The sequence below is a fragment of the Girardinichthys multiradiatus genome, chromosome Y (genome assembly GCF_021462225.1).
Source record: "Girardinichthys multiradiatus isolate DD_20200921_A chromosome Y, DD_fGirMul_XY1, whole genome shotgun sequence".
Classification (NCBI taxonomy): domain Eukaryota; kingdom Metazoa; phylum Chordata; class Actinopteri; order Cyprinodontiformes; family Goodeidae; genus Girardinichthys; species Girardinichthys multiradiatus.
In genome coordinates, this window is record NC_061818.1 from 12,082,703 (window position 1) to 12,099,645 (window position 16,943).

Sequence of the window (16,943 nt, forward strand, 5' to 3'; positions counted from 1 at the left end):
GTGTGGCCCAATACATTTGGCAATTTAGTGAATGTCGCCATCAGCTTTGCACGTATAGAGACTAAAATGTACTTGTCGTCTTCTGCTTATCCTGGTCCAGTTTGCGGGGGCAGCAAGCTCAGCAGAGACACCCAGACGTCCCTCTCCCTAAACACCTCCTTCAACTCCTCTGGGGTGAGCCTAAGGCGTTCCCAGGCCAGCCGAGAGACATAGTCCCTCCAGCGGGTCCTGGGCCTTCCCCCGGTGGGACGTGCCTAGAACACCTCCCGAGGTGTCCAGGAGTCATCCAGAACAGATGCCCGAGGAGCAGGCATACCTCTAAGTAGAAGATTATATATATATCCCCTCCCCATGCTGAAGTGGGTTTTTGTTGTTACAACTAAATTTTTTAAATGAAATATTTAATAAAGAAAAATGTCATTAAATTAGATACAAACTCAAAATTCTGTGTATTAGAAAGTTAGAATATTGTGAAAACGTTACATATTGGAATCTCATGGTGTTACACCCTATACAGCTGATTAACTCAAAACACCTGCAAAGGTTTCCAGAGCCTCTAAATGGTCTCTCAGTCTGGGTCAGTAGGAGACAATCATGTGGAAGATGTCCAGACGACAGTCACTGACACCCTCAACAAGGAGGCTAAGCCAGAAAAGATCACTGTTAGGGAAGCTTGTTGTCCAAAGTGTTGTTTCTGAACAGATTCATAGAAAGTGAACAACAAGCAAAATCCATTCTGTAATTTAAAAGACTGAGGCTGGAGTCGGTACATCAGTAGCCACTACACACAGATGAATCCTACACACAAGCTACAAATGTCTTATCTGACCTAAAGAGGAAAAGAACTGGACTGTTGCTCGGCAGTCCAAACTCCTCTTTTCAAATAAAGGTATTTCATTTAGAAATCAAGGTCCCAGAGTCTGTAGGAAGAGTGGAGGCAAAGCGACATAATTCTATACTAAAAACATATCACTCTCTGTTAAATCTGTTTCTTACAAATAAATGTTTTGAATAAGCTCTCATTTATTGAGGCAGGCGTAACATAATCACTGAAATTAATGTTTGTAATATATCTCCCCCTAGTGGACATAATTAATCCTATCTAAAGTGAATTCACATTAACATTTACCTTGACAAACCCAGGAGTGTGTGCAAGGTGCCCTTAGTGCGCAAAAAAAAAGACAAATGTCTGAAATTGAAATCACATTTATTTGTTCTGGAGTTGATTCACTTAAAACATTACCCTTTGTGTACAGTACTGTTTCTTCCTCAGCTGCTACTGTAGCACTCAAACATAAAACATACACACACCTGCACACAGAACAGCAAGTTGCACCAGCTGAGGCTCTGCCAGGTACACTCTCTGGGTTTTTTCATAATGAATGCAGAGGATGAGGATCCTGCATCACTTGGCAAAGCGGCCCCCCTTTATGGTCTCATATTTAAGAGTGTTCTGATGACAAGATGTGACCATCTCGTGAAGATCAGTTGCCACTATCCCCCACCAGCACCAAGTTTCAGCTTGGAGAAACTAACAGATAGAATTAAAAAAAAATACCCTAAGAGTTACTTCTGCAGGACTGCAAATACAGAAACACACAGATCAATAAAAATACAAAGCATCAAAAGTTGAAATCAAATCACAATAAAGGAATTTAAGATCACTTATTGTTCAACTACTTTAGCTAACAGAAATGCTGACAGCTCTATTAGCAACAGCAGTTTCTTTAAGTATATGTAGTTATATAGGTGTGTATATAGTCCATAAAAGGGTTGAGGAATCATTTGGATCGAACAGTCATGTTTTAAGCATGGGAAACACTGGAACAGACTTTAAAATGTCAACAGCTTACATGGACCCTTTACATGTCCCTTCACATCTGATCACGGTAACCTAAAACAAACAGAAATAAAGAAACAGAGGTCAGAGTACAGCCTCAGGATCCATAGGTTACGCATGGTTCTGAATGTGGACTGACGGATCCCAAGAGCCCTGCTCACTTTTAACTCATGTTTGGTTTGCAACTGGAATAAATATAAATCTACAGTAACAACGGTTGTCTTTAAGGAAGCAGGATCAGGCCAAATGCAATTCCAGTCCATTGTTGTCCATTGTGTGTTCTAGCTCTCCGCCATCGGGTCCAAGGTAAACAGCTTTTACAGAGGCAAGATATGGAAGTAAACAGGCTCTTTGGCACATCCTCGCAACCATGGATGCATTTAAAGTCCAGGCTGGACTCTGTAACAGACAGGCTCACATACGAGTCCGTCTTAACTAGGGAGGCGTGTTTCTTTCAAGCAGCTTTATTTGTAGTGAACATACGACACAGGCGCACACTGCTGACCTAATCTTTCAGACGGTCCTGTTATACTTCGGCTTTAAAAAGAGTTAAACTTCCCACATTCAGATGCTAATTAATAAATAAATAATTTGGGTTACATTGCAAAAGGCAGGAAGGACATGGCAACACTGTGAATGGACAAGCTGAAATGAGTAACCACGTGCGCCTTGACCTGACTTGTCAAATGTCAAGGCTTGAAGAACTTCAGTTGCGCCAGCAGTCGGTTCTGCTGTGGAGCTGTAACAAGAGGACAGGCACAGCCATCAGTAGAATCATAGTAGAGAGCATAGGTTTGGACGTTAATTTGTTTGTACTGTATAATGTGCCTTCCAAAAGTATTCACACCTCTTTAACTTTTATTTTTTTTACATTTTTTTCACAACCACAACTTCAGTGTACTTTATTAGGATCCTATATTGACAAAGTAGTGCTTGATTGTGAAGTTGAAGGAAAGTGATACATCCTTTTAAATTCTTTATACCTACAAAAATCTAAAAAAGTCTGGCATACATTTGTTTTCAGTCCCTCTAAATCAGCAGGCTTTAGAACAACCATATGCTGCGTTTACAGCTGTAAGTCTTGTGCAGTATGTCCATGCCAGTTTTGCGCATCTAGAGATTGAAGTTTTTCTTCTCAAACCCCCCAGTTGGTCACAGCAGATGGTCGTTCACACTGTGTCACATTCTACTGGAGGGTTCTTCCTTTTAAAGAGTTTTCCTTTCTGCTTTCACCACATGCATAAACAGTATTTTGCTGCAAACTCAACAACATGATGCAATCTGCTGGGCTCTGTGCAGGCCAGTCACGTTTCTCCACACCAAACTTTAAACACCTGCAGCCATGGAAGTGATGGGAACACTGGAATGCCTTGATTTGGTGTGGCCCAAAATTTTTGGCAATATCATGTATTTCTATGAATACATTTTAATGGTTTTTTGTTTCTTTTTTTGCTTAGTTTTTTGTAAAGTACAATAAGATGAAATTGTAAATTTATGCTATATAAAAAAAGTTGAACTGAAGAAAAGCACACAACATTTCGAAGCTGCACTAATGGCTTGGCCCTGTTGATCCCGGATAAGAATCCTGACCAACACATTCTGCCTGAGGTTTGCATTGTTTCCCTGCGCAACCATCGGTTCTCTAATGGTGCGTTCACACCAAACGCGGATTCTGCGAATATTTCGCGTCATGTGTGTGCTTTTGCCCGCTTCACATTCCGCGTGAACTCCGTGTTGCCAAATGGCAACAAGCGGCAACGCTTTGCCGCGTCATCAAATAGGTGGAGATTCTATCTGCTGCTTGCCGGTTTCAACTGAACATGGCGGACATGGATTTCACGGACCTAATTACGGTGTTTTACCTGTGGAGAGCCGAAAAACGCCGCCGACGTCCCTGGGTTCACCAGATTCTTCAGGGACGGGAACAGTTCGGAGATTACCACCAACTACTCCAGGAGCTGCGTCTGGATGACGGTCGATTTCAGCGGTACTTCTGTTTATCCAGGACCCAGTTCAAAGATCTGCTGTCCCGCGTTGGGAGACGAATCGGCCTCCGGGACACCAACTACTGGCACTGTATTCCCGCTGCTGAACGCCTGTCCATCAGTCTTCAGTGAGTAAATAAATCTCAGCTCATTAAAAAAACAGCCGATTTTTAATGTCCACATCTCCTAAATTAAAGATATTTGTGCCTAAACATAACCAGGCCAGGTCCTTTCTGTACTTGTCTCAGTAAAAGTAATTAGTTGAGTCATACAACTCTGGCTTGATGCACACCGCCACTATGATCTGGTCCTCCATCTTCACTGACAACCGCTTCTTCTCCGCTGCGGTCTTTCACCCTACGTCACAGCCACATCCAGTCCCTGATTGGTTGACGCGACGCAAATTTAGGAAAAAGTTCAGATTTTTTAACTCGTCCATCGCTCTCGCTTCGCTCGGCGCGCCTTTCGCACCGCGTCCTTCGCACCGCCTCGCTCCTGAACGCGCCTCTACATAGGGATAAATCAGTCGCTCCTATCGCAGAATCCGCATTTGGTGTGAACGCACCATTAGGGTCCTCCTGCTCACGCATGTTAGGTTAACCGGTCTGTCTAAATTGCCCTCAGATGTAAGTGTGTGCATGAATTGCGGTTTGTCCTGTTTGACCCAGTGATGGACTTAACAACCCATCCAGGGTGTACCCCGCCTCTCGTCCAATAACTGTTAGAGATATACCCACGCCCTCCCAACACAACCGTGTATTGATAAGTGGATAAAGACAATGGATGGATGCGCATTTTGCACGTAAGCCAAAAAGATTGGTTTTGGTCCTATTTGACCAGAGCACCTTCAAAGACACATTTCCTCTGTCTGCTCTTTCTCTAAACAGAAAGTAACATTTAAAACTGAGGATCCTTTCCTTTTCACTTGACATTTGCGCACTGTTTTGCTCTATCATATTAAATCACAAAATAAATTATTAAAGTAATGACATGAATGGGACAAAATCAAAAAGTTTAAAGGGTGTGTATACTTTTGCAAATGACTGTGTGTTTGTGGCTTAACGTAAATAGGTGCTTGTTGCTACATTCAAGCTGAATGTACATATGCTTTTGGAGAATATTCCACCTTGAAAGGTAAACTTGAGTGATTTTTCCTCACTTGTGTGCTTCCATCTCTTATATTCCATCTCCTAAATTCCACCTTAGAACATGTAAATTGTGTATAAGTGCAGTGTGACAGATTCCTTTTAAACACTATGTGTTGCCACACATTTAAAGTCTCAACTGTGAGACTAGCATGATTAGAAACATCTTTTTGAATCTCAGTCAGGAACTTTTAAGAAGAAAAGGCTCGCCATCTCACAAGTCATGTTCGTCTAAGAAGGGGTAGAGCTGCAAGTAGCCAGGTCAGTAAAGTGTGATAAAGGGTTCATATGAGCCTCTATCTGTCCCACTGAATGGGAAAGGTACATTAACGTCTGAACATTCAGTATAAACAAGGCAAACACAACGTAGTATTTGATCTCTCCTTATGACCTTGGACAGTTCCCATATCACCTATCCCCTATCCACAGCTGAGCCAGGAAAGCTTCGTTCCCATGGCAACTGGACTTAGGAACAGTCTAGACATGCTTCAAAGGTGCTTGGGGCTTCAAAAGGGCTCTTATGACAGAGAAAGCTCCTCCCTAACAATACTTTCTGAAGGTTGAGGGAAGGAAAGTGGTGGACGAACGGCGACTGGAGAAAGCAAAAGTTGGGTCTACAACAATGCGTGAGGACCTTGCGCTCACACAATCTGTGTGGAAAGAGGAATGGGAGTTGGGATTATGGCGGGCTGCTCCTCCGAGACCTGCGTGATCTCTTTGGCAGTTATGGCAGGAGCGAACTCTGCCACTGGGGTGGGGGAGCGGCTGTTGGGGGCAGTGGAGCGGGTCGGGGTGGAGGCAGTTCTTGAACTGTGGTTGGAGGACGGGTCGGAGTCCTGGACTGGGGTCGAGTTGTCAGCCAGGTTGCGGGTATCAGTGGCGGCTGCCTTTAGTGGAGCAGACTTGTTGTAGTTCATCTTGAAGATGTGCTGCTGGAGGTGTCTGATCCAGTCCTCCTGCACGGAAAGTGGGCCGTGGAACTCCACCTCGCAGAACCTGGTTAAGAAAAATAAACAAGTAAATGCTAGAAATGGTGATGAAATAATAACAGGAGTTGTTGGGAGTTAAAACAAATAAAAACAGTGCAGCATTCAGTCGATTTTGTCATGCCACTGTCTCCCTCTGGAGAAGCTAAATCCTTTAAAGCATTTTAACTGCAGTTACATCAGAATCTAAACACTTTTTATGTAGCCTGAAAATCCCAAAAGGTTTACAACTTTCCTCACACTGCATCAGCTGCTAAAAAGTGGAGAATAACTTCAGAGGTAGAGGAGGAAGGAACTGCTGCTTGAGGATTAAAGGAGATATTTAAAACTCAGCAGGACAGTTCTAGAACTGATCCTGTCTCAACATTACTATATTAAGTGAGTGCTTTTTGTCTTCCTTTTTCTCCATGGAAATTGCAGTATTCAGGTTTTCCTCACCGGCACTTCAGGGTGTAGAACTTGCCCACCAGTTTGACCAGTGGGTATGAGGGAGGTTTTGGCACCAAGGAGGGGAGGGTGCCCCTGCGTGGGGGCTTCGGAGAGCCGCTGTCCCTGTCAGATCCATCTGGGCAGGATGGGTGCTTCAAAGGCCGACGTTCAAAACCTTAGAGCAAGAAAACGCAACTTCATGTCTTCAGTCATTTATGATGGAGAAGGACTCCAGTTTTCCAATGAAGTGTTGAAGTTACTAAGAGCTAGCAAGAAAATGTAGAAATATACATTTTTGTTTTGTATGTTCTGCAGGTGATATTTATTATTACTGTATTAGGTGTTTACATTCAGAAAATTATTAGTCTTTTACACAGATAGAAACGTGTTTATATTTATCCATTTGGTGGATGCTATTATGTAAACGGAGTTACAAATGAGGATATAACAATGTCTTTAATATCAAAGCCAACAATTAGCAACTTAAAAAGAAGACCACCAGTCAGGTTCTCTCAGAGGTGACAGTCGTGACAGTGTATAAATTAGGGCTGAAACAATTAATCGGATTAATTGTGATTAATTGATTATTGAAATAAGCGTCAACTAATTTAGAAATCAAATAATCGTTAACTGGAGTATACAGACTCCAAAACATGCTGTTTGTTTAAAGAACAACCCACTCAGAGCAGTAATTAGGCCAAAATTGTACAATAAATACATACATTTTGCATTTAAGGTGAAAAAGTTTCTTCAGTAAACTTTATCAGTAAATATGCTCCATCCAGAACTCCTTAAGTGGCATAGTTGTTGTTTCACATGGTTCAAATTCTGTAAAAAACCTCCTATTAGTACCTATTAGCAGAGATTTCACAGTACAGGCCAGCAAACCAGTTAGGAAACCGTAGCAGTAGTTCAGGCAGTAGATGACCATCGACTGAACCAGGACCTGAATGACATGTTGGGTGAGGTAAGGCTTGATTTTTCTTATGTCTAACAATAAGAAGAGGTGCGATCAAGCAACAGAGGCAACATGATCTTTAAAAGGTCGCCTCCGTAAAAACCCAGGTTTTTAGCACCCTTTGATGGACCAACAGATACAGATTCACTAGGATGAGGTGGTTTTTTTGGCAGTATCAAAATTAGTGTATTTTGCAAAACTGCAGTGGAAACACTTTTTTCAGATCACACAAGTCACGTGATCAACAACCGGATGTTACTACTGGCAAGAAAGACGAGGCAGACGACAGGAAGTTGTAGTAGGATGATGTTATCACGTGAACAAACTTATTTACGTGTGATTTTAATTGCATTTCGTATTTAATGAAAACACCACAACTGTGAAATTGTGTTTTTTCGACATGAGCTGCATTTCCATTAAAAATGTGCAAAATATATTCTGCTAATTTATACCATACCTTTGGCTTTGAAGATGATATGTGGTTTTCAAATATTCACAAATAAAAATATAAATGTCTTTTGCTGCAATTAAAGCTGCAAGTCTTGGGGCTATGTCTGTACCAGCTGAGTACATCTAGGAAAAAATATTTTGCCCTTTCTTTGAAAAGCAGCTCAAACTCAGACAGATTCATTCATGGCTGAACTGTATTTAGCACATATCACATATATTACATATTAGCACCATTCATCTTCCATTTAAATGCTGTTTGTTCTCATACAAACTTCGAAAGCTTTTTACCGAGCAGCTGGATTTATCCCAAGATTATATTACATACTGGTGGAATCTATTTACTAATCAGGAGGGTTCTAAGGGTAATTAGTTGGATTTTATTTAGGGTTGTTTGACTGAATTCAAATACATGCCACAATTTTCAGTTTTTTTCTAGTTAAATTGTTTGAAAACAATGCATCATTCTCTTTCCATTTCACAATTATGTACTATTTTGTGTTGATCTTGTGCATAAAATCCTAATAAAATACACTGATGTTTGTGGGCGTAACGTTGCAAAATGTGAAAAAGTTCAAGAGAGATTAATATTTTTGAACGGCACTGTACTCTGGGAATGAATTGGCTAGTAATGCTGTATTCATTTTTCCCAGAGCTGTAGGATGCAAATTCTATAGCCCCTTTTCCACTGGCTATTTTTAGGCCGTGCGGCTCCGCTCCATTCGGACTCTACTCGGTACCTGTTGCGTTTCCACTGAACCACTGACAGCCGAAGCTACGGCCTTAAACCCCGCCTCCAGCCATCAAGGCAGTGCGTTGTGCTGCTATTAATTAACTTTATTGTGTGGCATTGTCACAAAGTAATCTGAGTGAAATGATAAGAAATAAAACTTTTTTTTAACTAAATAAAAACATGAGTAAACAAAATAAAAATAATTTTTGTATTATCGAATGTGCAAGAATGTCTTATGTTTTTTTCATGTATAAATTTATCCGCTGGTATAATTATGTGGACCCAGTCAGAACTTCAGGCTCTGGGGTTCTGATGTGAGGACGGTGTGGCAGCAGAAGCAGAGAGGAGAGACGCTGCTGTCTGGATCGGTGAAGCTCCAAAGTTTGCCAGAAAAAGTAAAAAATTTGGACGTTCTGAGGACGTTTTTGTCTCAACCATAGCAATAATGAGGACAAGGACTTTAAAGTGCCAAACCACGGACTTCTGACTGTGGTGAAGTTAATTTTAGATTGGATATTCATGCTCCACAGATTCAGCGCACCAAATACGCTGTTTCGTGGTTGTACGTTTTGGGGGAAAGGTTTGTGTCTGAACAGCTGATTTAGGATGTTATTGAATGCAGCGCCCTGCATGCAAAGCTGACATGGTGTCCTTTTTCTTTTCTTTCAGCCTTCACGTCTTGTGATTTGTAAATAGTAATTAGTAGTAGTGCTCCGGCCACCGTGGTCCTTAATATTATTGTAGTCACTCTTTCTCTGCACTACCTCTTCAAAAACCTTCTCGTGTCTCCTGGTCTCATGGCCAATTAGTGAATAGCATTGTGTTCATGTTCCATGTAGTCCCTACTCAGCCCTGGTTGTACCTGCTCAGGAGCGGTTAACTTGTGAAAAAGAGACCTGTGTTCTTTGAACCAGAAGAAAATGTGTATCCAAGTACAAAATACATGCAGGTGAATATTGGAGGTTCATGCACGTGTGTCACAGAATATTGTGTATCCTTTCATACCTCTTGGCAATCGGACATTCAGCTCACTGCGGGCAACCTGTGCTTGAAGGCTGCTGCCGAGGCACAAGAAGGTGGGGCTGCTGCCGCTGGCCCTGACTGGAGCAGTACCAGATTCGTCGTCGGTGATCTCGGAGGAGGCCCGCCGGAGTTCTTGGCTCCGTGGCTGAGTCAGGCTAGCAGCCAAGGAAGAAGACCACTGAGAGGAAGAGGAGGACGAGTGGGCCTTCTGCGATGAGATTGGGAGGATATGATCAGAATCCACTGATGAAGTGATTGATGAGCTCCTCTTCTGGAATACAGAAAAATAAGTGATCCTATCAGTTGCATTTTAAAGAAAAAAATAATAATATAAATGCTTAAATGCAATGCAATTTCTACATTTTACAACATGTAAAATGTAGAAACATAAATGGCCTCTGTGGATGATAAACATAGAATTAGGAAGAAAGGATGAGACTTGACTATGTAGACTTAACAAAACCATTTAAAACTCATTTCATATCTCCAAATACGCACAAAAATATGTTTGAACATTTAAATAACAAGAACTGTTTTCAACATCATCAGCAGGTGAGTTTCAGTTTACTACATGCTGTTTTAGGTGGTTTTTTTTTAATGTATTTTTTTTATTTATTTATGGAAAGGTCTGGATGCCTTACCATGTTGGGCCAGATTTGATTTAGAGGAAGAACAGGAAACAGCAGGTAATATAAACATTGAACACATCAAACGTTTTTCTCAGTAAATATATAATAAAATGAAATTCACATAGATGTCAAGAACAAGTAATCCACACATAAAGAATCCAACACAATTTAGTCCAAACATTAAGTTATGTGTAATAACAGAGAGAATAATTATTGAAACATGAAAAAAAAGAAGATCCAAACAGGCATTAAAAGCCAATAGCAATCCTGCCTGCTATTGGTACTAATTAATATCAACTGGTTTAGTCTTAGGTGATGCCCAACAGGTTTCTCATCAGCAAGGTTTAATAAAAGATGCATGGTAGGTAAAAGCAATAAGCTCTCTCAATACCTTTGCAACCTTACTGTTACAAAACACACTGATGGCCCTGGTTACACACCTATTTCTAAACTTCTGAATGTTCCAGTGGGCACTGTTAGGGCCCCAATAAGGAAGTGGTAAGAACATTATTTCACCATAAACCTCCAACATCCAGGTGGCCGAGGAGTCAAAAGAATAATCAGGAGAGAGTTCCTAGAATCACTCACAGGGCCCTATGCATCAAACGTGCTGAAAATGGTCATTATCACACCGATTTGGGGATTTATCAATATAGAGGTGACTGTAGGGTATGCTCAACCGCCACGGCATGTCTCAGATTGTGTATGCAAGTTTACGTCAGTGTCTTGCAGCACATGCTTAGGAAATCAAGGTGTGTCACACAGTGGTTGCTGTGGTTTTTGGAAGTGTGAGAGTTTCGCTGTTTATTGTTAGTTATATTAGATTAATGATTTTCTTCATCAAGTTACACTGAAGATTACACTGGCTGATTGCTGAAACTCATTAAGCTAAACATAAAAATCTATGCTTGTCTGGTTATTTAACAGGGTGGAAAAATTCACGGCAGAAAAAAAAAATAGAAAATACTTTTAGGTCAGGTTTGACTGAACTCAGGATTCCGAATGACCACTGCACTGGACTGAGTGGGACTAGTGGCTCACTGTTTGCAGAGATTACATCCAGCACATAAGGAGATTTAAATAGTCTGCAGTTATGTTTTTCCTCCAGTTAATTGCGCACTAAGGTGAGGAGATCAGTGGGATCATTGGCCATTAAGTTGTCTTCCAAGCCATCTAGCACCAAATCTAAGAAGAGAAAGTGGGGGCTACAAAGCCATTTCCATGCAGTGGTTGCCCAGTCAGAGGTTTTGGACAGCAGATACTTTCAGCAGAACATCAGGGGTGTGCTCATTTTGACACAGACCACTGAGGAGTCTTTCATTGCGTTACAAAAGCAAAGATAGGTCTACTAAAATTAAGCTGGGAGAACTTACATCTAAATTGCCTAGTAGTGTGTAAAATATTGCACAAAAAAACCAATAATAATATATCTATAGTATATATTTTGGTGGACAACCTGGTTAAAATTGAGGATCTGCAACTTGATAAACAGAGACGTCAGATACAGGACATCATCCCAAAGTCTTTACTTGCATTTGAAAGGTTTTATTTTAAGGTTTTGTTGGTGTTTTTTAGCATGTCAATAAGCTCTGTTGTAACAGAGTCACTTTATAATTTGAGAAAATTCTGAGCACAAGGTCAGCAAAATCATGACAAAACAAGGGACATGGAATTTGAATGATGCCTATTAACACCCAGCTGTTCAAACACTTGGATTGGCCCATATACAAACATTTCTTAAAGCAGGAACATTTACAGGTCCTTCTCAAAATATTAGCATATTGTGATAAAGTTCATTATTTTCCATAATGTCATGATGAAAATTTAACTTTCATTTATTTTAGATTCATTGCACACTAACTGAAATATTTCAGGTCTTTTATTGTCTTAATACGGATGATTTTGGCATACAGCTCATGAAAAACCAAAATTCCCATCTCACAAAATTAGCATATTTCATCCGACCAATAAAAGAAATGTGTTTTTAATACAAAAAACGTCAACCTTCAAATAATCATGTACGGTTATGCACTCAATACTTGGTCGGGAATCCTTTTGCAGAAATGACTGCTTCAATGCGGCGTGGCATGGAGGCAATCAGCCTGTGGCACTGCTGAGGTCTTATGGAGGCCCAGGATGCTTCGATAGCGGCCTTTAGCTCATCCAGAGTGTTGGGTCTTGAGTCTCTCAACGTTCTCTTCACAATATCCCACAGATTCTCTATGGGGTTCAGGTCAGGAGAGTTGGCAGGCCAATTGAGCACAGTGATACCATGGTCAGTAAACCATTTACCAGTGGTTTTGGCACTGTGAGCAGGTGCCAGGTCGTGCTGAAAAATGAAATCTTCATCTCCATAAAGCTTTTCAGCAGATGGAAGCATGAAGTGCTCCAAAATCTCCTGATAGCTAGCTGCATTGACCCTGCCCTTGATAAAACACAGTGGACCAACACCAGCAGCTGACACAGCACCCCAGACCATCACTGACTGTGGGTACTTGACACTGGACTTCTGGCATTTTGGCATTTCCTTCTCCCCAGTCTTCCTCCAGACTCTGGCACCTTGATTTCTGAATGACATGCAGAATTTGCTTTCATCCGAAAAAAGTACTTTGGACCACTGAGCAACAGTCCAGTGCTGCTTCTCTGTAACCCAGGTCTGGGGAATGCGGCACCTGTAGCCCATTTCCTGCACACACCTGTGCACGGTGGCTCTGGATGTTTCTACTCCAGACTCAGTCCACTGCTTCCGCAGGTCCCCAAAGGTCTGGAATCGGCCCTTCTCCACAATCTTCCTCAGGGTCCGGTCACCTCTTCTCGTTGTGCAGCGTTTTCTGCCACACTTTTTCCTTCCCACAGACTTCCCACTGAGGTGCCTTGATACAGCACTCTGGGAACAGCCTATTCGTTCAGAAATTTCTTTCTGTGTCTTACCCTCTTGCTTGAGGGTGTCAATAGTGGCCTTCTGGACAGCAGTCAGGTCGGCAGTCTTACCCATGATTGGGGTTTTGAGTGATGAACCAGGCTGGGAGTTTTAAAGGCCTCAGGAATCTTTTGCAGGTGTTTAGAGTTAACTTGTTGATTCAGATGATTAGGTTCATAGCTCGTTTAGAGACCCTTTTAATGATATGCTAATTTTGTGAGATAGGAATTTTGGATTTTCATGAGCTGTATGCCAAAATCATCCGTATTAAGACAATAAAAGACCTGAAATATTTCAGTTAGTGTGCAATGAATCTAAAATATATGAATGTTAAATTTTCATCATGACATTATGGAAAATAATGAACTTTATCACAATATGCTAATATTTTGAGAAGGACCTGTACATGTACAGGAAAATAAATCTTTCACTCAACTGTAAGTACCTCTGTGAACACTTATGGCACAAGACTCCACTGCTGAAGAAAAAACATGTTAAAGCTCGTTCAAAGTTTGCTGTTCAACATTTGGAAAACACCTATGAAGTACTGGGAAAAAATAAACCTCAGCAAGCCTGTCCTACACCTTCCCAGTGTCATTCATGTCATGTGGTAGGATTACTTGGGTTATTACTGATATCTAGTATAAATTTTACATAAATAGTCCCAAAAAAATAAGTTTACTGAAAAAAATCCCTGATCTGTTCAAAACTAATTTTCCACACCGTTGCTTTATTGAACTTATTGGCATTATTCATTTTATCACTTTCTGTCAACAAGAAAGTGCATCTGAAGATAACAAAAAGTAAAGCAGTAGCAATTTTATCAGCCAATGAGGAAAAATCCAAACAAGCCATTGTTCCTCCTGCTGTAGAAGGCAGACTACAGTTTTGTACATCACTTACCAAATGACATTTTATAGACTTGAAAATGCAGACACCATCTGTGTGCCACGTTAAAAGAAATGTGTTGATTGTGTTTTAGAGAGCGCATTTATGCGTCAGCTTCTGGCACATATTAACCATAGAAGAGGCCAAGTTAACTGTAATCTTTGGAGTTTGGAACCCAGGGACATATTACATTGTTCCTTTCAATTTGAGTTGAAAGATGTTAGAAAAAGGGGGAAGAAACCCTGCAATCTCTTTAGTTGGAGCTGTGGAAATCAAAACTAAGATTTGTCAAAACTAAAACTGAACTCCTGCCAAACAGAAACGAAGTGCAAACGCTGCACATTCTACTGAATAGCAGCAAATATCTGGCTACAGATGCCAAATAGTTACTCAACCCACAAGCACAGAAAAAAGCAAGGCTTTATAAAAATTAAAGCGAGCCAAGATAGACCTCAAAATCCAACATGACCGAGAAAAACACTGCTTTTCAGGCTTTGTCAACCCTCTGACTGAATCTTAAAGTAAATGTGACTTTCTGATCATTCTAAAAACTGAAATAATGTCCAAGAAAAAAAAAATACCTCTATTACCTCATTACTTCTTCTGTAATTTGTAATTCTACGTTTCTGAAAAAAATGTAGATGTAGATTTGACCACAGAGTGGGTGTATTATCTGAATGCTACTATAAGCATGATTAAAATCTATAGTGCTAATTGAAAGTTACAGTAATGGTCACTAAAACAACTTTGGTTTAAAAACATACTAAATGTTTTTGCTACTTAAATGACATTTTAAGCTATTTGACAGTCAGAATATTGTGCACCTTAAAAGGCAGTAAAACAACGTAGTTCCATTATTACACTTCATGTCTTTGAGGATTTTCTTTAGGTGACAGAATAATCATTTTAAGCGATCGTATCAGTATAATGTTCAGTAGCTGGGTTGAGTACTATTTCATATGAAACACTTGAAAAGCTTCTGTCTAAAGACTTGTTCAACTACTTACACTGACAGTAAGTTATTTACAGGGGTTGGACAATGAAACTGAAACACCTGTCATTTTAGTGTGGGAGGTTTCATGGCTAAATTGGACCAGCCTGGTAGCCAGTCTTCATTGATTGCACATTGCACCAGTAAGAGCAGAGTGTGAAGGTTCAATTAGCAGGGTAAGAGCACAGTTTTGCTCAAAATATTGAAATGCACACAACATTATGGGTGACATACCAGAGTTTAAAAGAGGACAAATTGTTGGTCCACGTCTTGCTGGCGCATCTGTGACCAAGACAGCAAGTCTTTGTGATGTATCAAGAGCCACGGTATCCAGGGTAATGTCAGCATACCACCAAGAAGGATGAACCACATCCAACAGGATTAACTGTGGACGCAAGAGGAAGCTGTCTGAAAGGGATGTTCAGGTGCTAACCCGGATTGTATCCAAAAAACATAAAACCACGACTGCCCAAATCACGGCAGAATTAAATGTGCACCTCAACTCTCCTGTTTCCACCAGAACTGTCCGTCAGGAGCTCCACAGGATCAATATACACGGCCGGGCTGCTATAGCCAAACCTTTGGTCACTCATGCCAATGCCAAACGTCGGTTTCAATGGTGCAAGGAGCGCAAATCTTGGGGTGTGGACAATGTGAAGCATGTATCGTTCTCTGATGAGTCCACCTTTACTGTTTTCCCCACATCCGGGAGAGTTACGGTGTGGAGAAGCCCCAAAGAAGCGTTCCACCCAGACTGTTGCATGCCCAGAGTGAAGCATGGGGGTGGATCAGTGATGGTTTGGGCTGCCATATCATGGCATTCCCTTGGCCCAATACTTGTGCTAGATGGGCGCGTCACTGCCAAGGACTACCGAACCATTCTTGAGGACCATATGCATCCAATGGTTCAAACATTGTATCCTGAAGGTGGTGCCGTGTATCAGGATGACAATGCACCAATACACACAGCAAGACTAGTGAAAGATTGGTTTGATGAACATGAAAGTGAAGTTGAACATCTCCCATGGCCTGCACAGTCACCAGATCTAAATATTATTGAGCCACTTTGGGGTGTTTTGGAGGAGCGAGTCAGGAAACGTTTTCCTCCACCAGTATCACGTAGTGACCTGGCCACTATCCTGCAAGAAGAATGGCTTAAAATCCCTCTGACCACTGTGCAGGACTTGTATATGTCATTCCCAAGATGAATTGACGCTGTATTGGCCGCAAAAGGAGGCCCTACACCATACTAATAAATTATTGTGGTCTAAAACCAGGTGTTTCAGTTTCATTGTCCAACCCCTGTATATTTACACATCACTGAACTTTATAAACTGATGTGTTGTTGCATCATTTTGATATGACAAGAATGCATTAGGTTTACTTTAAAATAACATTTACTACTAGCTATTTACATGGAATCCTTACACGTTCGGTGCCTTGCAAAATATATACCACTGGAAATTTCACCCGTTTTGTCACATTGTAACCACAGAGTTAATGTGTTTTAATGGGATTTTATGTGATAAACCATCACAAAGTAGTGGAAGGAAAGCGATACATGGTTTATTAAAATATTGCAAAGAAAACACAGAAATGTGTAGTATGCATTTATATTCATCCGCCCCATCCAGTGAATCCAATAGCCATCACAAGTCACCTGTGTGGAAGTATAAATACAGCTGATAACTTCTGCTTGTGTGGCACAACTGCAAACCTACCAAGACATCCCAAGCATGAAAAATGGTGGTGGCAGAATCGTGATGTGGGCTTTTCTTTAGAAGGGTCAAGGAAGCTGGTTTAGAGTTTATTCGAAGATAAATGGAGCTAAATACCAGGCGATCCTAGAACAAAGGCTGTTGGAAGACTTGAGAATGGAGTAGTTCAACCTTCTGTAGGACACCCCTAAACATACAGCCACAGCTACAACGGAATAGTTTAGATCAAAGCAGATTCATGAGTTAGAATG

General features: G+C 41.0%; 1 protein-coding gene and 1 long non-coding RNA gene across 2 annotated transcripts in view; both read right to left on the reverse strand.

The window, feature by feature from the left end:
- Positions 1–1,190: 1,190 nt before the first annotated feature.
- Positions 1,191–3,606, reverse strand: LOC124864489. The gene is made up of 2 exons (XR_007037316.1): positions 1,854–3,606; positions 1,191–1,531 (listed from the first exon to the last, which is right to left on the reverse strand). It is a non-coding gene; the product is annotated as an uncharacterized LOC124864489 (long non-coding RNA).
- A 538-nt stretch (positions 3,607–4,144) lies between these two features.
- LOC124863668 (protein Wiz-like) overlaps positions 4,145–16,943 on the reverse strand; it is a 44,112-nt gene continuing 31,313 nt past the window's right edge. Inside the window, exons 15-17 of the mRNA XM_047358090.1 lie at positions 9,529–9,817; positions 6,395–6,560; positions 4,145–5,966 (exon numbers count right to left, since the gene is read on the reverse strand). Of these exons, the coding sequence (XP_047214046.1) occupies positions 5,612–5,966; positions 6,395–6,560; positions 9,529–9,817 (810 nt within the window). The 3' untranslated portion in view covers positions 4,145–5,611. The remainder of the gene's footprint in view (positions 5,967–6,394; positions 6,561–9,528; positions 9,818–16,943) is intronic.